This window comes from Arachis ipaensis, chromosome B5, assembly GCF_059453495.1.
Source record: "Arachis ipaensis isolate K30076 ecotype BB chromosome B5, ASM5945349v1, whole genome shotgun sequence".
Taxonomy (NCBI): Eukaryota; Viridiplantae; Streptophyta; class Magnoliopsida; order Fabales; family Fabaceae; genus Arachis; species Arachis ipaensis.
Genome location: NC_142440.1, coordinates 132,360,888 through 132,383,596, shown reverse-complemented (window position 1 = coordinate 132,383,596; position 22,709 = coordinate 132,360,888). Strand labels below are relative to the sequence as shown.

Genomic DNA, 22,709 nt, shown 5'->3' with positions numbered 1-22,709 from the left:
AAAATAAATTGACTACACTTTATACGTATACTTAATCTCATAGTTATTAAAATCGGACTGGATCAATCGATTCGACCGAAAATCCAATGAAATAGATTCAATACCGGTCCGGTCCAAGGTTCCAACTGCTTAAGGTAGAGAACTGACACGAACCGATCAAACCCGTGAAGATCGGTCCGACCGAACTGCTCGGTCGTAGTTGAAGGCGAACCTACGACGCACCAGCGTGCTTGGGTTCGAACCTCTTACCTGAAGGAAGTAACAAAGTTGATAGGACCACCAAGCTACAATGCTTCTTAATAATATAAGTACAAATTATAATACATATAGGATATTTTATTTTACTTATATTCAATTTATTTTAATTTTAAAGTCATTCATTTTTAAATTAATTATATTTTGTTTAACTATAATTTTATATTTAATACAAATTAAAAAGATAAACAAAAAAAATTTATTAATCACAATTTATTTATTTTTTTAATAAATACTTGTAGTATATAATAATAGGTAAAGACTCACATACATTTGTCTTAATATGAAGTTGATAGTTGAAAATTGTCAGATGATAATTTAGTCAAACTTGTCAAATCATCTAACGGTTTTTAAATATCAACTTCACATGAAAATAATTGTACGTGAGCAATGATCCAGTGACCCAGTAGCCTGACTAGTGACCGGGTTAACCGGTTCGACCAATAATCTACCAGTTAAACCAGTGATCCAGTAATCCGGTAGCTTGACGGGTTCGATCATCGATTTGGTTTTGATAACTATGCTTAATCTAATAAGGCAATCTTCTATATTGGTATGGAAAAATAGTATCTATACAATATAAAATTAATATAATAATATCACACAATAATATCTAAGAGACAATAATTTTATTATAGTACTCTTTTAAAATAATCATAAATAATTTAATTATAAATTATCAAATATATGAGTATAATAATCAAATATACGAGTATAAATAATTAAATATAATAATTTGTCAGTACTCATAAATAATCAGTATAATAATACGAGTATATTTAATTAATAATTTAATTTATTTTAATAAAAATAAATATACCTATTCATTATTTATAAAAAGACCTTACTTTTTTCTAAAATATTAATTTTTAATTTATTTATTATTTATTAATAAAATAAAAATATTTTTTTTAATATATAAAGGTTTAATTACTCTGTTGGTCCTTATAGTTTCGTGAAATTTTTAATTAGGTCCCTATACTTTTTTTCTTTTTAACTGGGTCCCTGCACTATTTTTTTTTTCAATTAAGTCCCTCTTAGTAGTAATTGGCTTAACTAATTAATTTTATAGGGACCCAACTAAAAAAAAGAATTGGTATAGGGACCTAAATAAAAGGGAAAAAAAGTGTGGGACCCAATTAAAAAAAATTGGTGCAAGGACTCAATTAAAAAGAAAAAAAGTATAGGGACCTAATTGAAAATTTCGCAAAACTATAAGGACCAACAGAATAATTAAACCATATATAAATACCATTGGAACCTAAAATAAATAACATACTCGTCAGAAAAACTTGAATTCATCGAAAACAGTTATGCAATGGGATAAAAAGCATCCATGACCATTCCATATAATCCAAGACGAGTACATATGCCTCTTTTCATCCTTATGTACCCTCCCTCACCCCATTCTGAGTTCTTAACCATCTAATAATTAGTACCATTTTTATTTGTACCATAACCAACTGCCTTAACACTATGATCAAACTCATACCCATATGTTCTATCAAAAACACCATTGAAATAAAAAATGACCAGCTCGGGTACTGAGTCACCAAGTGTATATCTCGGATACTGAGCTCATATTTCTATTTTTGCATGTATCTCGGGTACTGAGACCTCATTTAACTCTTTTGACACAGATTGGAGTTTCAATACCCAAAATGTGTTCAATTTTCAAAATCCTCCTAATAATCGAGTGTGTATTTATGTAATTATTTTATACTTTATATATCTTCGTAAATTTTATATTTATTTAATTTAAATAAAAATACTAATTATTACATATCTAAGTATTTTTATCAACTAAGTCCAATCAAATTTGTTTAAACCCAACATAAATCTCTCATAGACATGCACATGAAATCACACTTTTTCTTCTTCCCATAAAAAACAGCACTGAAAATTTTAAAGGTACATAAAGTTATTAACTTTGACAAAAGAAGTTTTAAATTTTGACACCAAAATTTTTTAAGGTTTTGGACTTAATGCTATAGTTTTTTTTTTTTTTTTTGGATTTTTATTCTTCTTCTTTCTTTTTTCTTCGTGAAGAATGTCTGTATTTTTATTTATAAAGTTACGTTTTTTTTTTTAAATTTGTGTTTATTTATTGTCAAAAAGGATAAACCAAAAAATAAAATAAAATAAAAGTTACATAATTTTTTCTTTTTATTTATTTTTTTTTATTTTTTTTCTATTTTTATTTTTATTTTTATTCTTCTTAGAGGATAAAACAACAAGAAGTATGTGAGTGTGAAACAGAAAGAACTATGAAAATAAGAAGGATGAGGAGGAGGAGTTATTTGGAAAAAACATAAAACAGAAAAATAGTACCAAAATTTCTTAACTATGACACATAAAATAGAATGATGCAATCTTTTTTGCTTTTTCTTATTCGTCTTTCTTTCTTTTCTGTTGCAGAATTTCTATGTTTTTATTTATAAAATTTATGTCTTTTTCCTTTAAAAGTTATTGTGTTTATTGTCAAAAAGGATAAATTAAACAATAAAATAAAAGTTTCATAATTTTTTCTTTTTCTTTTTTTCTCTTTTTGTTTAATTTTTTTCTTTTTATATTTTTATTCTTCTCAGAGGGTAAAACAATAAGAATTATGAGAGTGTGAAACAAGAAAAACTATGAAAAGAAGAAGGAGGATGAGGAGGAGGAGTTGTTTGGAAAAAATAGCACTGGAATTTTTTAATAGTAACAGAAAATTTTAAATTTGTCACCGAATTTTCTTAAACGTCACACATAAAACAGAGTGCTGTAGTTTTTTCTTACTCTTTTTTGCAGGAAGAAATAGAAGTAGAAGACAACGATGACAATAACAACGACGTTGAAAAAGAATTGCGCACATAAAAAAATGTTGTAGCTTTTTCTTATTTTTTTTAGAAGAAGAAGAACATACAAAGAAAAAATGGAGGTACATAAATTTAATTTGGTTGAACTTGGTTAAAAAAAATTATTTGTCTAGTATTTCTATATTTTAAAAATACTTTGTATGTTTTTAACAAAAATTATCTACTACTTATAGTAATAAATAAAAGAGGAATGTGCACTTACCTCTTTTGTTTTATTTGATTTCAACAGATAACGTATTTTTTTAACTAAGTTTAACGTAGTGTATTTTAATTAAGTATTTTGAATGATGTTGTGAATATGTTTAGCACATTTTAATTGGTATGCTCTTTGTAGACATGGCGATAGGTAGAGGTATTACGGATTAGCCTAGTGGTTATGGTCGTGGTTGTAGTAGAAGGAGGGTTTCTACCAGTACCCCTGGGAATTATGGATCCTTTCCCTCTAATTCAACTATCCCAGTAACGTCACAGATTACGGGTGCATCAGAAAAGCCGTTCATCATGGTGCCTAACCCCAATTACGTCCCGCCTCTACGGTGATAACGCTGCCTCCATCCGCTCAGCAGCCCACTGTCTTGACAACGCCACCTCCAGCGACGGACGCTGCGGCGCCAGAATCCTCTCACGGAAGCCAGCCACCTGATGCCCCTCCGCCACCTCTCATCATACGGTTGACGATTTGGCCTGATGGCTGAACGACGTAAGTACTACTTTTAAGTCTTTTATGTGTTAAAAGTGTTTGATATATCCTGATTGTTGATTTTTTATTATTGATTCTAGTTTTAGTGGATTTATGGATGTTGCTCCTTGATTATTGACTGTTGTTCATTGACTTTTGACAATTGGTGCTGTTTAAGTTAATTGTTGATGGATAGAGTTTGTGGCACATTCCAATTATAGATAAAACTCTATCGAAATTTATAAAAAAAACTCTATATATTATAGTTCTTTGCTTCTGAAGTTTTAATTTATATTGCCATATTAGTTTGTTTGTAAATTGTTGATAGGTTTGCGCCAAACAATAACGCATGTACTCAGGAGATGACCAATGTCATCAAGCTGATGTACAACCATCCATGGCCGAGCTACAAGAAGATCCCCACTAAGACCAGAGAGCGATGATTTTAGAAGTGGGCGGTAAAAGCTTAATATAGTCAAACCCTATTAGCTGGTTTATATATTCTATTTTGTTTAATACGATATATTTTGATGAACTAATTTTAAAGTTTCTTTGTGTAGCTTCTCTTTATATGGGAAAAGGAGCATGATGCCCTTATCAGAAAGATATAAGACCATCAAATGGGTAGGCAGCTGCAACAGATGCTGGAGGATGTACATGAGAAGCACGATCACCTCACTACCTGGCTCTCCCTGGAAATTAAGAAGGCTCTGTACGTATACCACGAGACCGATAAGGGGTTCAAGCATCGGCGTTTCACAAATAAAGCTAACAGGGCATCGGCCAAGTCGTCCAAGTATACCGGTGACTCAGCGACCTTCATGAAGACTAAGGCCCGGCTAGTATGTAGCTTTTCTAATTTTGTTATTAACTTAGTTAAATTCTTTGACATATCATTAGTAGACATCCTAATATATTGTTTCAATGCAACATATGTAGTCGAAGTTGTTGGATCATAATACGACATTGGTTAAGACCTTCAAGTATACCCACATTTTGAAGGAGAACAAAGAGAGATTTGCTGATCAACAGTTCACATATCATTATGTGAGTAAACATCTGATATTGTGATATAAACTTTTCAATTAACTGTATAGTGTCATCCTAATCATAATAACATGTATTACACAGGAGTCCTATACGCAGAGACAGGAAGCCGCAACTCAGCAATCTTACCGAAGTGGAGGACGTCAGTGGCTCCGCTACTTCAGTCGTCGATCCCAATGCAGTTTGGCGCAAGACCGCCTTAGTGCCGTATAAGAACTGCGTATACGGGCTGGGGTTGTTCTTCGCTAACAACCTCCGCACCTCCAAATTGAGGCCATCATCCGCCTTTGCCCCTAGTCAAACTGTCAATCCTGAGGAAGGCTTTGATTTGAGGCTGCAGGTGTAGGAGCTCACCCAGAGTCTTCACGAACAGACTTTGGAGCTGACCGAGACTTGGAAGAGGTATCAGAAGATCCTCACACGCGTGACGGACACGGATGACCTCAGGCTGGAGTGGAGGGAGCAGTTGGAGCGGCTTCAGCGGATGGAGCGGTGTGCCAGGCTCAGATGCGCGACGGTGGTAGCGGCACTTCGGGTGGTAGAGGTACTACTGGTGGGACATAGACATCACCACCTTCTCCGCCGCCTCAAAAGGACCACGGGAATGACGATGACGACTACCAAGATCTTTAGTGATCAGGGCTTTGTTTTATTGTTTCATTGTATTTGATTTATTTGACTTTTAATTTATTTGAACATTTGATATTTAATATTACATAATTAGTTTCTATTATTTATAATTTGAACACTAATTGTATGAAAAATAAATTCATATAATAAATTAAAAACAAAAAGAAAAAAATTAAAAAAATTGACATTACCGTTTGATTTACCGAGGACATAATCCGACGGTAATAGTGCAGGAAACATGATATTGTGGCGCCAACGTTACCTCCAAAAAATCCGCCAATAACCAAATAGTTTTTTGGGCAGGTAATCCGTCGCAGAGTCTGACAGTAATTACCGTCGGACAAAAAAATCCGACGATAATTGGTTACCGGCAATGTTTATACCGTCAGATTCCTTCCATCGGTAAATTTATCGGTAATGAACTTACCATCAAATTTTATTCGTTTTTCCGATGATAATTCCGATAGTATTCAACATTTTTCTTATAGTGAATGGCCACAAAAACATAGGTTAAATAAGAGAAATATTAGCCATTGTATTATTACCATTAAAAATTTACCGCTAAAAAGTAATTTTTGTTGTAGTGTTTAGTCACTATTTTAAACGATAAAAAATTATTATTTTAATTTGGTAAAAATAAACTTTAAATGACATATAATCACATTTTAATAAGGTAAAATAACGATTAAAATGTTATTTTAAACGAATAAAATTATCATTTTAACTCGGTAAAAATGATGGTTTCAATTGCCATTTGAAACAACGAAAAAATGTCATTTTAATCTAGTAATTATGACGATTTTTAACTACTATTTTAAACAAAGAAAACACCATTTTAATTCAATGATTATGACGGTTTCTAACCGCCACGTTAAACTATAAAAACTACCATTTAAACGTTACAAAAACTACTGTTTTAATCATAATAATTATGACGGTTTTTAAATAAACTGTCATAATATCCAAAATGGCACTTCAGATTATAACGTTTTAGAAAAATACCGTTTTTGAGTATAATGATAATTAAAACTGCGGTAATTATCCCAAAATATTATCATTTTAACCAAAAGTTTTTGTACTGTTCTTCCTCCGAGTCAGTGTCATACACAGTCTGGACCTTTTAGCATGTTAGTTGGCATAGGACCTCTTAGTGGATGGAGCTTCCACCATCTTCTCAATCTCCTCTCTCCTGGCCGTTTGAGTGAACTCATGGTCTCCATCAGTTCTAAGCTTTCTCTTGCTTCTTCTCAGGTTGTCTTTCTCCTCCATCAGTACCCTCACCCACTAGCACAGACGTCGTCATCCCCTGCTATCCAAATTTTTATAATGATTACAATGCTGGAAGAATCTAGATTTGATAGACCATATCTTCCATATCTATTGAAAATTTGGACATGGCACGAAAGTGTGTTTTTTGTACAAGACTTAATTATTGCAAACACATTAATTAATCGATTCGACTAGATCATCGCTAAATCTAACTACGACGAACATGGTTAGCATTGAGTTTGGACATTGCTCTTCCACATGTTATCACATGTTATACTTTGAAAATTGGGCATTATTATACATTTTACTCAGTTTTTTATGTACAATTATATTATGTTTTATCCTATATATAAGTTAACATTGAAATTTTACATGCGGGTTGTAATGGCTCTCACATTAATAAAACATATTTATATCAAATAACATGTATATATTTTTTTATGATTTTATTTTAAAATATGATACTCGAGCAATCTTATTGCTTTTCATTTTATTTGTTAATTTTAATTTTATCAATTTTTAAGATCCAACAGCTATGAAGGTGTGTTTTTAACCAAAAGAAAAATATAAAGATAAAAATACATAATTTTATTTTTTATGGTTGAGTAGCTTCTTATGCACAACAAATTTTATAAATGATTTGATGGTTAAATTTCAACATTTCACTACAAGAATAATCTAAAGAAATTTTATGAATTTTGAAATTGATTTGATACGTCATCAAAACAACATATAATTTTAAAAATAAAAATAAATACAACTATTGGATTATTTATAATTAGAATAAAACACTTACATAAATCAAACCAATGCGGCAATGCCAATATTACATAAATAATCAAAATCAAATAATGTTACATGAATATCTCAAACCATACTTTTATATAAATCGAATTAAATTCATTCGAATTATATAATATAATAGTAAATTGAAACATATTGATTCAAATTACATTATAATTAAATTACCTGCAAGTTAATTGTTTATTTATTCTATATTAACTTTAAAACATAAATATGAATAAGAAAGTATCTCTTATTTGAATTCAAATAAAATATCAAAAAAATCAAAATGAATAAGAATAGAAATCCAATTTTTGTGTTTTAGTTCAAATTTCAAAATTTACACTTTTATAAACTTATGAATTTGAAACCGAGCATTAAACGATTTCTAAAAATTTATTAAAAATTATCATTTGACTTATTAACATCTAAAAAATTATTATCGGAACTTTTGATATTGAAAAAGTTAATATAAAGTATAATCCTCCAAGGTAGCATAAGAGTTAAAACTTGAACTCTTTTAGAATCAGAAGTAACAGATAGTTATACATTATAAAATGACCAACTATATTTATACAGTATATAATTTGACCAACTATATTTATACTGTATTTTTAATTATTTCTCAAATTACATATTGTATAAATATAGTTGGTCATTTTATAATTTATAACTATCTATTACTTTTGACTCGGAAAAAAATTCAAGTTTTAACTCCTATGCTACCTTGAAGGGTTATACTTTATATTAACTTTTTGGATTAAGTACGATTTTCGTCCCTAAGATAGGGGCTGAAAATTTATTTCGTCTTCGGCTTTTTTTCGCTACAAAATAGTTCCAAAGATTTAACTTAGTTTTAAATCGTCCTTTTCATCAAAATTTTAATTTTTATTACCAAATTACCCCTAATTAAAAAAAAAGAAAAAAGAAAAACGAGTTAAAGGCTGCGGAATAGGGGAAGGGATAATCACGCTGGGGGAGGTGGGTTTTTAATGGAAGAAGAGGGGAAAGTGATGGTGGGGAAGGGAAGGGGAAGGGAGTCCGCCGCCGCTGCTCCTGGATCTCGCCGCCGCCGCTGCTCCTCGTCGTTGGGTCCTCATAGTTGCTCCTCACAACATCGACGCCAACAGATCTGGGAGAGTGGACGTCGTGCGCCGCTCACTGCTCGCCATTTCTACTTCTCCTCCGCGCTCGGTCACCGGTCGTCGTTGCTCCTCGCCGGTCACCGCTGCTTCCGATCGATTTTTCTATCTTCTTGGTCCACTTGGCAACTATTCCTATCACTGGAACTGGGATTAACCCAGCTAGGAGCCTTGGTGCTGCCATCATCTTCAACAGAGACCATGCACGAATGATCAGGTATGTCTTCTTCATTTTTCGCTTTTTTTTGCACTCATTTCTTTCTGAATTTCATATCTCCTTTTCTTCATTACAGTTAATTTTTTGGGTTGGGCCTTTCATTGGAGTTGCTCTTGCTGCCGTGTACCACTAGATAGTCATCCGATTTTGCTTTTGATTATGCTTCTAATTACATTGGGTCTTTCTTTGTGTTTATGCTTCTGTTCGATATCTTTTTTATGTTTTTGCTTCTGTTTATGTTTCTGTTTCACTCTGATTCTGATTCTGTTTATACTTCTGATTACATTAATTTTGTTTCTAATTTTATTATTGTTCCTGCTAGTGTTGTTGTTCTTGTTCTTCTTCTGCTTCTAGTTGTTGTTTTATTGTTGCTGTGATTTCTGCTTTGTTTCTAGTTGAATTTGAGGGGAAGTGGAAGGGTATTTTAGTTTGAAGGACAATTTTAAAACTAAGTTAAACTTTTGGAACTATTTTGTAGCCAAAAAAAGGCTGAGGACAAAATAAAATTTTAACCCCTACTTTAGGGACCAAAATCGTATTTAACCCTAACTTTTTCAATATCAAAAGTCCAGGTAATGATTTTTAGATGCTAATAAGTCAAAGGATAGTTTTTAATGAATTTTTAGAAATCGTTTAATGTTTTGTTTTAAATTCATAAGTTTATAAAAATGTTGATTTTCTGAAATTTAAACTAAAACACAAAAGTTGAATTTTTATTCCTATTTATTTTTATTTTTTTAATATTTTATTTGAATTCAACTTCCTTATTGATATTTATGTTTTAAAGTTAATATAGAATAAATAAATAATTTTAAATCGAATCAAGCTGATTCAATTTACATTGATCCATATTAATTCGAATCAATGTGTTTCGATTTACTACTATATTGTATAATTTGAATTAATTTAATTCGACTTGTATAAAAATATGGTTTGAGACATTCATATAACGTTATTTAATTTGGATAATTTATGTAATATTGACATTAGTTTAGTTTATGTAAGTGTTTTATCCTAATAATTATATTAGGTGTATGTTAAAATAAGTTATTAAAATATAATATATTTATTAAAATATTAAATATATATTAAAAAAATTAAATTATACGAATATATAATAATTAATTTTAGTAGTTAATTTTAGTATATAAATAATTTTTTTATATATAAATAATAATGCTGTATTAAGAAAAGATATTATTAAATAATATTTTAAATTTGATTGTGTGAAAAACTGTTAGTTTAAACAAATATATAGTTGTAAAACTTCTATAACACTCTTGGAATATATTTCAAAAGGGAAAATATTATTTAGATAATGAAAATATTAAACAATGTAAATAATAGATATATTAAATATTTAATTTATTAGGTGTACAGATAATTATTCTAATATTAAAATTTAAATGAATAATTTAAAATATAATATATTTTATTTAAATTAGACAAATTTTAAAATTTATTATCTATATTATTCAAAAAAATTATTGGTTACCTATCCTAACTTATTTCAAAAAACATCTAATAATTTATCTGGCAATACCATCGTGATCATAATTGCAATCTCCCGATCCCCAACCCCAACCCCATCAGAGGCTGTTCCCCTTCGTTTGCCCTAATAAAGATGACTTTAAAAAGGACAGAATTAAAAAAATATATATAAAAGCTGAATGCGCAGTACTGATGATGTGTAACAGGAGTGGCAATTGGCCCCCACATTTTAATAATGTCCATTCCTTCTTAGTTCTTATGAGCTGTGATCTCACCAGATATGTCTGTTACATCACCATATGCAGGTGTTCCCAAAACACACCCACTTTCTTATTTTCATTTTTTTAAACACATATTATCATGTTTTTCCTTGAAAAAGTTCTAATATGAAATAAACAAATACTTAATTGAGTATACTTGAACTACTATATTATAATCTTGTTCACTTCATTTAAAAACCGTGTTGACTTGAGTGCTTCTAAATGAAGACAATCTTTGTATTATTCTATACTAAAAATGAAAAGGTGACTATATTTATAAGCTAAGTACTTTTTTTTATATAGGTGACTATACAGTTTAGCCTTAAAATTTATAAATATATTACGCAATTTGATGTTCATTATATTATGGGTAAAACGCAGAAATAAATCAAATCTAATAAAAAATTACATAATTTACGTAAATCTAAAAAAGTTATATAGATGAGAATTGTTAAATCTGATGGTTCTAATTGAACTTGAGAAGGGGTTGAATCAAGTTGGTTTAAAACTTAAAGTTTCAACCTCTGTTTTTGCTGTTGCTTGAGTTGCAGGAGATTATTTGAAATAATCTCATACGCAGAAAGTTAAAAGTGCAGAGAAGAGGAGAAAGAGGCCAGCATGTATCCTGGTTCGGATTCTTTGTGCTATGAATCCTACATCCAGTCTCCACCACAAACCATGGTGGAATTTTCACTATAATTCTCTGGTTACATACACCAATACTATTGAATTACTCCCTAATTCAACTAGTATCTACCCCTAAGCTTTCTTCACCAAAGCTTAGCAACCCCAAAGTACTATCCCAACTTGGAAGGGGAATCTACACTGATTCAATTCTCACCAAGTGCTAACCCAACTTGGCAAGGGGAACTAATCCTAGTTCATAAACCCAAATTACATCAGAAAAACAAACAGTGGCTATTTCTGCATCACTCTTGCCTTTTCTCTCTTGGCTTTTGAACCTCACAAAATTGCCTTTTCTCAAAACAGAAAATGACACAAGACAGCCATAACAATAAATCAGAATTAAGCTTGAGTAGAAGAAAGAGATTTCAGCTCTATGTTAGAGAAGGTGCTCTGAATGTGTGTGCCCTCTTTCTTAACTTGAAATGATGGAAAGAGTCTTCATATATATCTTCAGCTTGCTTAGAATTTCTGCCTCTTCCATTTCCTTGTGTCAGCTGCTCGTTGGAGCTGTCCTTGATGGCATGCAGTCCTTTCTTCATCTTGCTTCACCACCTCAGCTGCTGGAGTAGCTCGACCACTACCTCTGCTGTCCTTGGTGTTTCTTTCTTCCTTGGCATGCTCTTCTTTTGCATCCTGCTCCATGATCTCTGTCATACGAGGAGCTTCACCCACTACCTCTGCTGCTTGGCAAGTTTGTGTTTTGCTTTTCCTTTGCTGAAATTTGCTTTACTGTTTGTCCTTGGAGAGGTGAGAGTCCTTGTGTCTTGTTTCTTTGCTAGAGCCCCAGCTGTCCTTGATGTTGACAGATGTCCTTTTCTTTCTTTTCTTCTTTTGCCAACACATAGCCTTTTATTCTTTGCTGAACGATGCAATGAGCTTTGGCTCTTTTACAATTGCTGAATGGTGCAATAGGGATATGGACTTGTGCATTTACTTGGAGCATTAAGGAAACAAGCAACATTGTTTGGCTTGTGAGATAGTTAATGGGCCTGCCACAATAAAATACACATTAAATAATATTGGACTTTTCACCCAAAACAATGTTTGTCATCATAACATAACCCAAAATCAAAACTAGACTCAACAATCTCCCCCTTGATGACAAACATGATAAAATAGGGAAATTAAAGAGAAATATAATGAGTTAAGAACACTTCCCTTTGATGACATTCGGATTGTGAGTTGCTCCCCCTGAATGCTAGCATTGCTCCCCCTTAATCATGGCTTACATCTTTTCCTGAACAAAACTTAAAAACAGCCAAGACCAATATTTCCAAACAATCTATTACAGTAGTGAAAGCACAGAGCAATTAACACTAAGCACAACCCAGGATAAATCATAGCACCACAAAACATTGTTCTTAACTATTTCTGTTAATCCCTAAGCCAAACTAACATTCCTTTTCTTTTCTCCCCCTTTTGTCATCAAGGGAGGAAAGGAAATAAAAACCTGCACAAAATTTGTTAGTGGCCAGTGCATATAGTTCAAGTAGCAGAGTGGTTTAAGTCTGTTACAGTCATCCAAAAAAAATAAAATAAACAAGTTCAAAATGAAAACAAGTCATATTTGCAGATGAGATAACAAGAGCTAGGCATCAGAGTTGGATTCATCAGAGGTTCCATTGTCCTCCCCCTCATTGTCAGATGTGGTGAGGCCAACCTCAACATCCTCCACAAAGTCCCTCAGAATGCGAATCCTTCCTTTGGTCTTCTTGAGAGCATTTTCCTCCAAAACTTGATTCCTTTTGCGCTCAGCACCATGATGGAGAAGAAATAAAAATAAAAATCAGTGCTGTCATCAGTTTGGCGACGCTTGGGAGCTGTTTTCTTTACTTGAAAAAATAAAAATCCCAACTTTGAAAACGTATAGGAAGTAACAGCTGTAATTGTTGTACGTTGCAGATGGGAACAAAAGCAAAATAAAGTTTGGATTTGAAAACAAATTTTAAATGAGGCCCAAAAACTTATTTTCAAAAGAAATGAAAAAGCAACTATGAAATGGGCTCAATTGGATTCAGTAAAGAAAGCCCATATGTCGAGACTGCTCCAGCACGAGATGTTCATCATTCAGGCTTGAATCCAGTAGGCTTCATAGTGACTCAATGAAGGTTACTCATCATCTGCCAAAAAATCTCACCGCGATTCAAGAGACAAAACACAAAAGATCTCATTATCAGAAACATTAAGAAAACAGAGATGAAGTTAGAATGCCCATTTCAGTTCTTAACTTGCAGAACCTCTCCTCTATCAATGGTTTGGTGAATATATCAGCTAGCTGACCCTCAGAATTAACAAACTGAATATCTAAATTTCCATTTTGCACATGTTCTCTTATAGAATGAAAACGAACTTCAATGTGCTTTGTTCTAAAGTGCAAAACAGGGTTTTTGGAAATATTGATAGCACTCATGTTGTCACAAAATAATGGAATATTTGAGACATTCAATTTATAGTCAGCTAGTTGAGTTTTCAGCCATAATAATTGAGAACAACAAGAGGAGGCTGTAATATACTCAGCTTCGGCTGTTGACAGTGCTACCGTAGCTTGCTTTTTGCTAGACCAAACAATGAGAGATTTCCCAAGAAAGCAGCACATGCCACTTGTGCTTCTTCTATCAGTCCTATCCCCAGCAAAATATGCATCACAGAAACCCACTAATTGAAAAGAATCAGTCTTAGGAAACCATAAACCATAATTAGTGGTACAAAGTACATATCGGATGATCCTCTTGACAGCGGAGAGATGTGACTCCTTAGGCTTTGATTGAAACCTTGAGCAGACTCCAACACTTTGGATGATATCAGGCCTTGAGGAGGTTAGATACATTAGGGATCCAATCATCCCTCTGTAACGTGTCTCATCAACATCTCTACCATGTTCATTCTTATCAAGCTTGATGTTAGGATGCATGGGGGTTCCCATAGGCTTAGCACAGTCCAGCCCAAACTTCTTGACAAGTTCTTTTGCATATTTTTCTTGATGGATGAATATGCCTTCTGCAGTTTGCTTGATTTGCAAGCCTAGGAAGAAATTGAGTTCTCCCATCATGCTCATATCAAATTCATTGGTCATAAGCTTAGCAAAATCTGCACACAAATTCTCATTAGCCGAACCAAATATAATATCATCAACATAAACTTGCACAAGAATAAAATGATCATGATAGTTCCTAATAAATAAAATGGTGTCAGTGGCTCCTCTTTGAAAATTATTTTTCAACAAAAATGAGCTAAGCCTCTCATACCAAGCTCTAGGAGCTTGTCTCAAACCATATAAGGCCTTAGCTAGTTTGAAAATATGGTTAGGAAAAGATTTGTTTTCAAACCCAGGTGGTTGAGCCATATAAACCTCTCTATTTATTATGCCATTGAGAAAAGCACAGTTTACGTCCATTTGGAACAACTTGAAGCCACAATGAGCAGCATATGCAAGGAGCAATCTGATGGCTTCCATTCGAGCTACAGGTGCAAAGGATTCATCGAAATCAATCCCTTCCTCTTGATCATATCCTTGAGCGACCAATCTATCTTTGTTTCGGACTATGGATCCATCTTCACCCAGTTTGTTTCTGAAAATCCACTTAGTGCCAGTGACTTTCTTTCCATTTGGATAAGGCACTAATGACCAGACCTGGTTCTTCTCAAATTGCAGCAATTCTTCCTTCATAGCTAGCACCCATGAAGGATCAGCAAGAGCTTCTTGGATGTTTTGTGGTTCAATCTTTGATAAGAGAGCAAGGTTGGTGGATTCGGCTCTTTTCAAAGATGAACGGGTAGTCCTGCCAGTGGATGGATTTCCTATTATGAACTCTTCAGGATAGTTTTTCAGAAACCTCCATTCTCTTGGTCTTTTTGACTGGTGTGAGGATACAGGTTCCTCTTGATCAACAATGGCCTCTGCATCAGTATTTTCTGCAGCAACAGGAGATAATTCCAAATTGTCTCCTGCAGAATTGGAATTTTCGTTGCTAGTAGGTGCAGCTTCCTGAGAACTTGAATTTTGTTGAACTGGCTCATCATTCTTGGGTAGTTCAGCTTCAAAACCTGGACTATCATCTAAGCAAACACTAGGAATAATGTTAGTCTCACAGAAAGTGACATGCATGGTTTCCTCAACAGTTTTGGAGTTCTTGTTATAAACTCTATAGGCCTTGCTATTTGTGGAGTAACCAAGAAAAATCCCTTCATGTGTTTTAGGATCAAATTTTCCTAAATTTTCTTTGACATTCAGAATGAAACACTTACAGCCAAACACATGAAAATAACTAAGATTGGGAGGATGCCCTTTCCAAAGTTCATATGGGGTTTTCTTCAAAAACTTCCTAATGATGGTTCTATTTAGAACATAGCAAGCTGTATTCATAGCTTCAGCCCACAAGAACTTGGGAATTTCATATTCACATAACATAGCTCTAGCCATTTCTTGTAAACTTCTATTTCTTCTTTCCACAACACCATTTTATTGAGGTATTCTTGGACAAGAGAAGTTATGTGATATGCCTTGTTCATCACAAAAAGATTCAAAGTATTGATTTTCAAATTTTTTACCATGATCACTTCTTATTGAAATAATTTTTGAATCTTTTTCATTTTGAATCTTTTTGCTGAATTTTTCAAAAACAGAAAAGGCCTCATGTTTATGAGCAAGAAAGAACACCCAGCCAAATCTAGTATAGTCATCCACAATTAACATGCCATAACTCTTTCCTCCAAGACTTTGAGTCCTAGTTGGTCCAAACAGATCAAGATGTAACAACTCCAATGGTTTCTTAGTAGAGACATCTTCCTTGGGTTTGAAAGAGGTTTTAATTTGTTTACCCATTTGACAAGCATCACAAGTGATATCCTTGTCAAATTTTATATTAGGAAGACCTCTAACTAAGCTTCTCTTTACAAGCTTAGAGATTTGGAACATGCTAGCATGTCCTAACCTCTTATGCCACATCCATTTTTTAGATTCCATTGAAGAGAAACAAGTTACATTTTGAACTTTTAGATCATCTAGAGTGATACCATAAACATTGTCACTTCTTTTGGCAACAAATAAAACTGCCCCTGTTTTCTCATTTATGACTCTACAATCAGATTTCCTAAAGGTTACAGCATACCCAAGGTCACACAATTGACTTATGCTCAATAGATTATGCTTTAACCCATCAACTAAGAAGACACTATCAATGCAAGTTGAAAAATCTTTGCCAACCTTACCAATGGCAATTATTTTACCTTTACCATTATCTCCAAAAGTGACAAATCCTCCATTATACTTGTTGAGTTTAATGAAGAAAGTATCCCTTCCGGTCATATGCCTTGAACATCCACTATCAAGATACCACATGTCCATTTTCTTCTTGGATGCAAGGCGAACCTGCATGTTCTTCAACTAACCTTAGGTATCCAAATCCATTTGGATCCTTTGATGTGAAATCTTCTTGGTTGCCCAAGAGCATTATAATCATGAACAACTTTATATAATTTATTATCATTACCAAAAGACTTAAGAAAGATGAAACATTGAGGAGGATCATGACCATTTCTGTTGCACTTGTAGCAATGATTCTTGCTTACTGATTTTTTAGGTTTGCTGAATCCTTTTGGTTTGAAAAGCTTGGAAGAGGAGGCTTCAGATTTTTTAAAGTTTTGTTTGAAGACAGCCTTGTTTTCCTCTATGAATCCAAGTCCAGATTTTTTAGATACAAACCTTTGACTAGCAAGTAGTTTGTTAAGATTTTGAGAACCTTGAACAAACTTTGCTAAGTCTTCATTCAAATTTTTTATTTGTTCATTCAGCTTTTTGTTTTCAGAAATCAAATCAGTGGAAGCAGTAACTTCATGCTTGAGCTTGTATTTTTCTAATTCAGCTCGCAAGGCAATGTTTTCTTCTTTTAAAAACTTTTCATTGCTAGTTTCATTTGCCTTAACCTTTTTCAAAAGAAGATCATTTTCTGTCCTCCAAGCCTCATTTTCTTTCTTACATTTAGCATACTTATCCAAGAGTTTCTTAGAGTTCACAGAAATGTCTTTGATAATGTAGTGCAGTTCATCAATAGATAAGTCAGAGAGATCTACCTCATCTTCATCATTATGATCTGCCATCAGACATAGTTGAGCTTCTTGATCTGAGCTCTCTGAGCTGGTGTCGTTCTCCAAGTCCTCCCATGTTGCCATCATCACCTTCCTTTTGTCTTTCTTGGATTTTTCGCCTTTCTTAAGTTGAGGGCAATCTGACTTGAAGTGACCAGGCTCCTTGCAGTGATGGCATGTGAACTTGACTTGATCTTTCTTGACATCTTTGGATGAGGAACTTCCTTTGCCTTTGTTTTTGTATCTCAGTAATCTTCTCATTTTTCTTGCAAAGAGCACCATTTCTTCATCTGAGAAACTGTCATCAGATTCTTCTCCTTGGGCTGTCATTCTTGATTTTAGTGCTATACTTTTCTTTTTGTCATCTTTGTCTTGAGACATGTGAGTGGTTTCATAAGCCAGCAGCTTGCCTCTCAGCTCATCATAGGTGATTTTGATCAAATCATTCCTTTCAGAGATGGCTGTGCTTTTCACTTCCCATTTCTTGGTAAGACTCCTCAGAATCTTCCTTACCAAGGTTTCTTCAGAGTAGTTTCTTCCCATAGCGTCCAGATTGTTGATGATTATTGAGAACCTTTCGAACATTTGATCGATGCTCTCATCTTCCTTCATACTGAACATTTCATACTCCTTCATCAGCATGTCAATTCTGGTCTCCCTTACTTGCTTAGTGCCTTCATGAGTGAGTCTGAGCTTATCCCAGATTTCTTTAGCCGTTTTGCACCTTGACACTTTTCTGAACTCTTCAAAGCTGATTGCACAGTGCATCAGGTTGATTGCCTTGGCATTGAGTTCAACCTTCTTCTTTTCTTCATCTGTCCATTCGCTGTCCTCCTTTGCCACAACTTCTCCATCAGCATTCTATTTGGTAGGAATGTCTGGACCATTGAGAATGATCTTCCAGATGTTGTAGTCGATCGACTGCACGAAGATTCTCATTCTCTCTTTCCAGTAAGAGTAGTTGCTGCCATTGAAGTAGGGAGGTCTGTTGTTGGACTGCCCTTCAGTGAGAGTGAAAGCCACTATGTTGGGATTCATGTTGTTGGCCATGGATCTTTACTCCAAGCTGTGAAGCTTGCCTTCTTGAGACCTTGCTCTAGATACCAATTGATGGTTCTAATTGAACTTGAGAAAGGGGGGTTGAATCAAGTTGGCTTAAAACTTAAAGTTTCAACCTCTGTTTTTGCTGTTGCTTGAGTTGCAGGAGATTATTTGAAATAATCTCATACGCAGAAAGTTAAAAGTGCAGAGAAGAGGAGAAAGAGGCCAGCATGTATCCTGGTTCGGATTCCTTGTGCCATGAATCCTACATCCAGTCTCCACCACAAACCATGGTGGAATTTTCACTATAATTCTCTGGTTACATACACCAATACTATTGAATTACTCCCTAATTCAACTAGTATCTACCCCTAAGCTTTCTTCACCAAATCTTAGCAACCCCAAAGTGCTATCCCAACTTGGAAGGGGAATCTACACTGATTCAATTCTCACCAAGTGCTAACCCAACTTGGCAAGGGGAACTAATCCTAGTTCATAAACCCAAATTACATCAGAAAAACAAACAGTGGCTATTTCTGTATCACTCTTGCCTTTTCTCTCTTGGCTTTTGAACCTCACAAAATTGCCTTTTCTCAAAACAGAAAATGACGCAAGACAGCCATAACAATAAATCAGAATTAAGCTTGAGTAGAAGAAAGAGATTTCAGCTCTATGTTAGAGAAGGTGCTCTGAATGTGTGTGCCCTCTTTCTTAACTTGAAATGATGGAAAGAGTCTTCATATATATCTTCAGCTTGCTTAGAATTTCTGCCTCTTCCATTTCCTTGTGCCAGCTGCTCGTTGGAGCTGTCCTTGATGGCATGCAGTCCTTTCTTCATCTTGCTTCACCACCTCAGCTGCTAGAGTAGCTCGACCACTACCTCTGCTGTCCTTGGTGTTTCTTTCTTCCTTGTCATGCTCTTCTTTTGCATCCTGCTCCATGATCTCTGTCATACGAGGAGCTTCACCCACTACCTCTACTGCTTGGCAAGTTTGTGTTTTGCTTTTCCTTTGCTGAAATTTGCTTTACTGTTTGTCCTTGGAGAGGTGAGAGTTCTTGTGTCTTGTTGCTTTGCTAGAGCCCCAGCTGTCCTTGATGTTGACAAATGTCCTTTTCTTTCTTTTCTTCTTTTGCCAACACATAGCCTTTTATTCTTTGCTGAACGGTGCAATGAGCTTTGGCTCTTTTACAATTGCTGAATGGTGCAATAGGGATATGGACTTGTGCATTTACTTGGAGCATTAAGGAAACAAGCAACATTGTTTGGCTTGTGAGATAGTTAATGGGCCTGCCACAATAAAATACACATTAAGCAATATTGGGCTTTTCACCCAAAACAATGTTTGTCATCATAACATAACCCAAAATTAAAACTAGACTCAACAAAATCGAATATAATTAGATTTATTTGATTTAGGTAGAAACGTAAAATAAGGAGATTTATGTAACGTATTTAAATTTGGATGAATTGTATAATTTTTTATTGGATTTAGTTTATTTTTACATTTTATTCTTATATTGTTTTTGTATTGAATTTTTAAGTATACTATTCTAACCAGCAACATTATTATTTAGCGTTTTTAGGTGAACATGGAAGAATTTATATTTTAATTTTATATTATGCATCTCATCTACAAGAAAAATAAAATAGATATACATATATCTTATTTATATTATAAATAACAATTTTTTTATACATATTTTTTCTTTGTAATTATTTGTTATATTTGTTTAATGATCCTATAAACTGATTTCAAAACTAAAAAAAGTCCATATATAGTCTAAGACATAAAAAATAAGTTTTAAAACCGAATATAAATTTTCTACTTAAAATATGAATCTAAGTTAATCACTTCTATCATTTAAAAATCTCTTTTAGCCATTTCAAAGAGGAAAATGGATTCTCAACAAACAAATGACTTCCTCATATCATATGCTTAAAAAAAATCTAGAAGAAAATATAAAATGCGGCGGAGAAGTAGGAAAAAAAAAAGAAATTTTAAGAATTACGAATACTAAATTATGCTTTAATTAACTAACTCGTTTATAAAAGGATTCATAAAGGTATTTATAATAATACAAAACTAGAATATTATGAAAATTAGTAAAGTTAATTTTAGAAAATAAATAATAATTAAATAAAATAAAAGGTAATAAACAATCTTAGTTTATAATCTTAGAATTTTAATGGTTAAACAAAAGAAGAATTATATACCTCTAATTGACGGATGGTTCATATTGAAGAGACTCACCTATAAATTGAGTTTTTCTTTAATTCATTTCAATCAAGTCATTCAGATAGAATAACATAATATTTCTTTGAGTAGTTTTTTCCTATATATATATAGAGAGAAGTGTGTTCTCCTTTTGTCAAGAGAGAGTGTTATTGTAATCTCCTTGTGATAGAGAGAAGTTGTAATTTTCAAAGAAAGTTATTCAATTGTTTCCATATTTTATACAAATTTCTAATTTTTCATCTCTATATTTTGCTGTGTCATTTGTCTAGTACCTAATAGTGGTATCAGAGCCAAAGGTTACTGATTGGTATTTTTTTTTCCCTGCGAGTTACCGTCTAAAAAAAATGACAGCAAAGTATGAAATTCCAAAATTCAGTGGGAGTAATTTTTTCATATGGAAATTGAAGATAAAAGCCATTATGAGAAAAGACAATTGCGTGACAGCAATTGAAGGTAGACCCACTGGAATTACAGATGAAAAATGGAAGGAGATGGACAACAATGCTGTTGCAAACTTACACTTGGCACTAGCTGACTCAGTTTTATCAAGTGTAGCAGAGAAAAAGATAGCAAAAGAAATTTGGGATGCTCTCACCAAATTATATGAAGTCAAGTCACTTCACAACAAGATATTCTTGAAGAGAAGACTTTATACTCTTCGAATGAGTGAGTCCATGTCGGCAACAGATCACATCAACAATCTAAATACGCTATTTTCCCAACTCTCATTGTTGGAATATACCATAGCAGAAAATGAACGTGCATAGCTCTTACTTCAAAGTCTACCAGATTCATATGATCAGCTTATCATTAACTTAACTAATAATATTTTGACTGATTATCTTTCTTTTGATGACATGGCTGTTGCGATTCTTGAAGAAGAATCTAGGCGTAAGAATAAGGAAGATAGATTAGAGAACTCAAAACAAGCAGAGGCTTTGTTGATGACAAGAGGAAGATCAATGGAGCGTGGTTCTAGTAGGAGTCAAAGTAGACCAAAGTCACAAAGTAAGAAGCAGGTCAAATGCTACAATTATGGTAAGAGAGGGCACTTCAAGAAAGATTGTTGGAATAAGAAGAGTATAGAGAAGGTTCCAGAAGGATCAAGTTCTCAAGTATGTGTTGCAAGCACCTCTGATGATGGAGAAATCCTGTATGGCGAAGCAACAATTGGTTCTAAAGGCAGCAAACAGCTCACTGATGTTTGGATTGTTGATTCAGGAGCAACATGGCACATGACTCCTCATCGTGATTGGTTTTGTACATATGAACCTGTCTTGGAAGGATCGGTGTTTATGGGAAACGATCATGCCTTAAAAATTGTTGGAATGGGTACTGTCAAAATAAAAATGTTTGATGGTTCTATTTGTTCACTTCAAGGGGTAAGACACGTGAAAGGCTTGAAGAAGAATTTGTTGTCGATTGGGCAATTGGATGAACTTGGTTGTAAGACCCATATTGAAGGTGGGATCTTGAAAGTTGTTAAAGGAGCTCTTGTGGTAATAAAAGCAGAAAAGATTGCAGCAAATCTATATATGCTTGTGGGAGATACTTTGCAAGAGGCAGAGGTATCAGCTTCTTCAACAAGCCAAGAAGAAATGACAATGATATGGCATTGCAAACTAGGCCACATGTCAGAACGAGGCTTGAAGATTCTTGTAGAACGTAATCTCATTCCTGGGCTCAAATCGGTAAACTTACCATTTTGTAAGCACTGCGTTACAAGCAAACAACATAGATTAATGTTTGGTAGATCAACTACTCAGAGTAAGCACATATTGGAGTTGATTCATTCTGATGTATGAGAATCGCCGGAGATGTCCCTCGGAGGAGCAAAATATCTTGTATCATTTATTGATGATTACTCTAGGAGGCTATGGGTGTACTCGATCAAGAAAAAGTCAGACGTGTTTGCAATGTTCAAAGAGTTCAAAGCAAAGTTAGAACTTGAATCTGGAAAGAAGATCAAGTGTTTAAGGACAGATAATGGAGGAGAATATGTCGATGGTGATTTTCTAACATTTTGCAA

At 33.6% G+C, this 22,709-nt stretch overlaps 1 protein-coding gene across 1 annotated transcript; it reads right to left on the bottom strand.

Annotated features, from left to right (window-relative positions):
- Positions 1 to 16,697: 16,697 nt before the first annotated feature.
- On the bottom strand, positions 16,698 to 19,384 carry LOC148565823 (uncharacterized). The gene is made up of 2 exons (XM_088487247.1): positions 19,295 to 19,384; positions 16,698 to 18,263 (listed from the first exon to the last, which is right to left on the bottom strand). Exons 1-2 carry the CDS (start codon positions 19,382 to 19,384, stop codon positions 16,698 to 16,700), a joined length of 1,656 nt encoding a protein of 551 aa, XP_088343373.1.
- Between the last annotated feature and the right edge of the window lie 3,325 nt (positions 19,385 to 22,709).

Excerpts from the sequence above, each read along its gene's own strand:
- LOC148565823 (XM_088487247.1), bottom strand. The coding sequence starts at position 19,384 with ATGGAGCAGGATGCAAAAGAAGAGCATGACAAGGAAGAAAGAAACACC. Across the intron at positions 18,264-19,294 it reads GAGCTACTCTAGCAGCTGAG|AATGCTGATGGAGAAGTTGT; the intron begins GTGGTGAAGCAA and ends CCTACCAAATAG.